The 4915-nt window shown below is 40.5% G+C and overlaps 1 protein-coding gene across 6 annotated transcripts; it reads right to left on the bottom strand.

The window, feature by feature from the left end:
• Positions 1-755: 755 nt before the first annotated feature.
• LOC124072048 lies at positions 756-4909 on the bottom strand. 6 transcript variants are annotated; one of them, XM_046413179.1, is made up of 12 exons: positions 4756-4907; positions 4374-4543; positions 4005-4124; positions 3664-3903; positions 3440-3573; positions 2783-2903; positions 2389-2585; positions 1821-1909; positions 1663-1731; positions 1435-1539; positions 1277-1351; positions 756-1111 (listed from the first exon to the last, which is right to left on the bottom strand). In XM_046413179.1, exons 4-12 carry the CDS (start codon positions 3840-3842, stop codon positions 941-943), a joined length of 1140 nt encoding a protein of 379 aa, XP_046269135.1. In that variant the 5' UTR covers positions 3843-3903; positions 4005-4124; positions 4374-4543; positions 4756-4907; the 3' UTR covers positions 756-940. The 6 variants fall into 6 exon arrangements, with proteins under 6 accessions (XP_046269135.1, XP_046269131.1, XP_046269130.1 ...); XM_046413175.1 differs by having other exon boundaries at positions 3664-4124; positions 4374-4529; positions 4756-4909; XM_046413174.1 differs by having other exon boundaries at positions 3664-4105; positions 4370-4543.
• Positions 4910-4915: the final 6 nt, after the last annotated feature.

The raw sequence follows: 4915 nt of genomic DNA, 5'->3' as shown, positions 1-4915 counted from the left end.
GACGGGATATTCCACCCAGTGTTATTGGTGCCTCACATGGGTATAGGTCAGAGCACAGCACAGGGGGGCTTCAAGGTAACTTTATCCCCCAGAAGGTCCGGGTTATTCTTAGCTGGAGCTCTGCACACAAGCCGCTCTGCCAGGCCTTTTTTGGTGGTTGAAGGGGTGTGTGTAAGATCTGTTGGCTGAACTGATCACCCTTACTGGTGGGGTAATCTGCCCACTAAACCGAAACAAATCAGGTGCCCAAGATGAGGAAAGGACAACAACACAGGGGGAAAGCTTCACTGTCCAGCAGCAGCAGCAGCATCAAACATTATACTCATAACCTTTGTGAACCTCTTCCTCCAAATGTTGCTGCTGGTTATTTGGTTGTTTTTATTCTGTTCACAGGGGATTCCATTGCATTTCTCATCACTTTATTTTTATGTTCTCACGTTTGCTTACATGTGGCAACTGCCTCAACAAACAAACAACAAACAAACCAAAAAAAAAAAAAAAAAAAATGTCCGACACATTAAAAGAATCTTGACATCTTGTGATCATGTTAGCAATCAGCTTTAACTGCTACATTAATGCTCTGTTTGGCTTGCTGTATGTACAATACGATAGGCTCACAACAGGTGTAAGAAGTAAAGTGGAAGGCTATGATCATATTTTGCCTTGAAAAGTTCTGAAAATGAGACTGTACTGTACTGACTGTCCCAGTGCTGCTTCGCCACATGTTCACACGCCACTAGCTTGAATACGGTGTGTACTGTTGCACAGAGAATGAGATAAAAACTTTATTGAAATGCAAAACAACAAATACAACACATCTTAGAACATGAGCTACTGATGACTGAGGCCAGACCTGATACATGAGGTTTTAAAATAGCTGCACAAACAGCACAGTCAATTACATCATCGAACACACTCGTGCATAAACAAAAGTGTGTCTTTACAGTGTAGCTGCAGAGCTGGGATCCACCGGCCTGATGATGAGAGTGAGCTCCATGGGTACAGGCGGAGGAATGTATCTCTCCTCCCTGAGCAGCCGCAGTAATAAATCCTCAGTGTCCTGTGGCCATCGGTAAAAACGTGTGTTCTGAAGCCAAATTGGGATGTGTTTCTGCATAGACACGTTTTGTTTTGTTGGATTTTTTAGTTTTATCGTACAAAAGAAAAGTTTGAGGGAGAGAAATAGCAGGAAGGAAAGGAAAAAAGGGAATGAGAAACATTTGAGTAATTGAAAATCTTTAAAAAGTGAATGAAAAAAAATGTGCTTTTTGCTGACCTGGGATGCTCTGACGAAGAGAACCGGTATAAATCTGAAATTCAAGCTGCCTTGCTGAATGAATTCATTCTGCATCTGACAAAATTAGATTTCAAATTTTAGTACCTGTTGGCAATTCTTGTCAAAGTTATGTCTCATTTAAACAAACACGCTCTCACCATGGTGTGAATATATCTGGTGTGTAGACTATGGCTGTCCACTACAGACCCTTCGATGTCTGCCTTATACTTCGGACTGATGGCGATAATGATCAGAGTTGAAGGCTGTTAACAAAAACATTTTAGACACATTTACTGCCTGCAAAGACAAAAGATTTTATCTGACAATACAACAACAACAGTACATAAATGTGCATAAACTGGGTTTTAACTGCCGTACTCGCTTACATCTTTCAGGTGACTGTCCTTCCACTTGTTGATATCCATACGTCTGACAGGACTGTCAAATATGTCAATCTGTGAAATTAAATTTAGAGGTGTAAGCTGAATTATTGTTATCGTTTTTTTAAAATATCCGATTCTTGAGTGAAGGGGAAGTAGCTTACAGCTGTACGAAAACCTTGCTTTGTGAGGAAGTCCACAAAGGGGACTATCTCGGAGGAAGCGTCTGAAGAATAAGTTATAAAAACATTTCCTGGGAAGAGATCAGATAATCCCAATCAAACTCAGAATGCATCCTTATCCTTTTGTAGTTGATGCTGTTATACATAAGTAAATTACACTGAACAACCGGAAAAATATGCTTTCATTGAGACTGTTCTAATATGTGTTCTTCATAGTGACATCAAATTGCAGTGCATTTCATTTAACTATAATACTGAGACAACACCTCTGAAACCTCAGTTTAAAATCAGAAATTAAAATAAGATAATGTTTTGTGCTGAACTGTTGGGTGTAAAGGGTTTTCTATTTTTTCTGGGTTTAAAGTGTCTCTCTCAGCTTTTCCTTCATCTTACCCAGAAATAAAAATAAACCTTTCAACAATGCAAAAGATTTTAGGATTTATGTTGCACTCGACAATTATTTTGCTTAAATGTAAACTGAGCTACCAAAACCGATGACACACCCAAACATGAACACCTTCCTATTAACTGAGAGGACAAAGTGACTCACGGCACACATCAGGCAGACTGATGGTTTTTTTTTTCTCCTGCGGGTGTGAGAAGGACGCCTCAGTTCCCACTGAGCTCAGGTTCATCACGCTGACCTGAGACATGCCCTTCGCTGGCGGGACCGAGAACTGAGGCACGTTCACCGAGACGCCTCCCTGAGCCAAGCTGCCATTCATACAGGTATGATGACACTGGAGCCTGACACAGCAAGAAAAAGAAAGAGAAAGATAAACAAAGGCTCTTTTGTTGAATAGAGCAGACATGTGATGGGTCTGTGTTATATGCAAAGTACAGACTGTTGCAATAACTGGGGCGCTGCGTTAAATAAACATTAAAAATGAGGCTTGGTGGAGCTTTGTGCACTACTGGGTCGGGTGAGTGTTTGTTGTTTTTACCAGTTTTGGGAGGGAGCAGAGTGGTAAACTGGCTGAGGAAGGTATCTGTTGACTGGATTGAAGTTGTAGTGCCCCTCTCCTGCAGAGTGACAACACCTGACGTCCATGGCATGATGAACGTCTGCAGACATAGTTTAAGCATTTCTGTGTGACAGCACATCTGTTCAGAGCAACAGAGCAGAAAATGTCTAAAAGAGTCATGAGACAGAGAGGAGTTTGGTGCCAGCACAGATACATACAGAAGATCAAGTCTTTTACATAGTAATAAAAATACCACTGATGCTGCTGACAGTGGTGGAAAGTAACAAAGCATTCAGGTTGGGTGCTGCCATTTTTCAGTTACTCCACTATAGTGCAAAGTGAAATATTATACTTTTTACTCAGATGCAATCATATGAAAGTATTCAAAAAACATTTAGTCATTTAATAAGATGTTTTAATAATGCTGTAAATACATTTTGAGGTGACACTTGTGTGGTTTTACTTGTAGGTTTAGGTCATACTGTATTGCTATTTGAGCAAAGACTAAGAATACTTCTTTAAACATTTTCCAATGGCATCATTCTCCTTTTTTAATCAGTAAGACTATATATTCAGCATTTTAGTTCCTTTCAGTGAAAAAGATGAATTAAATATACCTAATAGAAATTCACTTACTGTGCTTGTGCATGTAGACGTGAGGAGGTACAAAAGGATTGTAGTGCTGCCACTCATCATCAGATCTTAGGGGCAAAGGAGGCTCGAGATCTTCCTCAAGACTCTGAAGCTGAGAACTGTATTCGTCCTCCCCTCTGAACATAAGAATATACATGCTTATTTTATCCCACATAAACCTTGAGGCAAATGCAACTTTTATTCCGTTCCTCTGCTGATATCCTAACCTTGCTGCGCTTCTGTTTGCAGGCTCTGTAGTTCCACACTGTGGTCCACATTTCCAGCAACTGCACTCTCCTCTCGTGTCATCCTCGCTGGATTGTGCAGGACGAAGGCAATGGCAATCAGGAGGGAAATCCATCCTGGCAGGAGTCGCTCCTCTACCTTCTGGCTCGCTGTGCCACATCAGCTCGGCATGCTTCGCTGCATGAGCAGGCTGACTGAACTCTCGGTTAACTTGTGAGTACCTACATGGGGTTTTTTGGCAGAAATAACCCGCATCCATGCGCCAGCTTGGTGTGAATCTATCATGCTGTGGGTTGACGTAAAATATTTGGTTAGCTCTCACCGCAGGGTTTAAAAGTCCAAGGGGATTCTCTGATTTATTTGCGGCGGAAAAGAGTTTCGGTTCTGGCACTTTTTCAGATTTCTCCATCTTAAACCAGGTGACTTCAGTATAGAAGAAGTCCTGCATGTAATGGCAACAGAGAAAATGTTAGTTATCCTCAGAAAATTAAAGAAAAACTTGCCAGAATGATTAAAATATAGTTCAAGGAGACATTATCCATGCACATTCATTACGTGGATTATCACAAAAGAAATTATCTCAGTTATTACTATATACAGCACATATCACAAGACAACATTCTTATATAAAATGGATTTGTACATACCAGGACAAGATGAAGTGTGAACAGAAAGAATAGCAATGACCTACCCGTTCTCTGCTGGATTCTTTAAACTCTTGTGGGTGCAGAGGCTTGTGTGCGTTACAGCCTGCTATATGCAAATTCTTCACTGCTTCAGCGGTGTCCAATCAGAGTCAAGGATGTAGAGTTTGTCTTGCTCAGCCAGATCAGCCAGGAAAGCTTAGCTGAGGAGGGTAACCTTTAAAAAGTTATTCAAATGACTTATTATGAAACATTTTACAGTTATGGAAGTAACAATAAAATGGGAGCTTTAACATGCCCACATTAAGCTGTTCTCTCACAAGGCCACCAAGAAACTATATTAAAAAGAAACATCAAAGTTCAGTTTTTTTTAAATCAGGAAAGAAGCAAAAACAATTAAATTAAGACCTCAAATCATGAAAAACATACAGGCATTAATTTAAAGCTTGCTCCACTCTGCTACGTGCAGCTGAATGCTATCTAATTGCCTGGAAATGATTTGCATATATTCGGAGTTCAGTCATGCCCTCTTGGTGTGAAATTCTGCCCGAGGGAAAACAACAAGACACCACTCTCACAAACACCAAAG

The sequence above is a fragment of the Scatophagus argus genome, chromosome 15 (assembly GCF_020382885.2).
Source record: "Scatophagus argus isolate fScaArg1 chromosome 15, fScaArg1.pri, whole genome shotgun sequence".
Taxonomy (NCBI): domain Eukaryota; kingdom Metazoa; phylum Chordata; class Actinopteri; family Scatophagidae; genus Scatophagus; species Scatophagus argus.
The sequence above is the reverse complement of the archived record's forward strand: the minus strand, read 5'-3'. Positions and strand labels throughout refer to the sequence as shown.

What these genes read in the sequence shown, in the direction of transcription:
- LOC124072048 (XM_046413175.1), bottom strand. Translation starts at nt 4,091, where the DNA reads ATGGAGAAATCTGAAAAAGTGCCAGAACCGAAACTCTTTTCCGCCGCA. An exon ending in CAGTCTGCCTGATGTGTGCC is followed by an intron (nt 1,910 to 2,388) that starts GTGAGTCACTTT and finishes ATCTCTTCCCAG; the next exon opens with GAAATGTTTTTATAACTTAT. An exon ending in CCAGATATATTCACACCATG is followed by an intron (nt 1,352 to 1,434) that starts GTGAGAGCGTGT and finishes TAATTTTGTCAG; the next exon opens with ATGCAGAATGAATTCATTCA.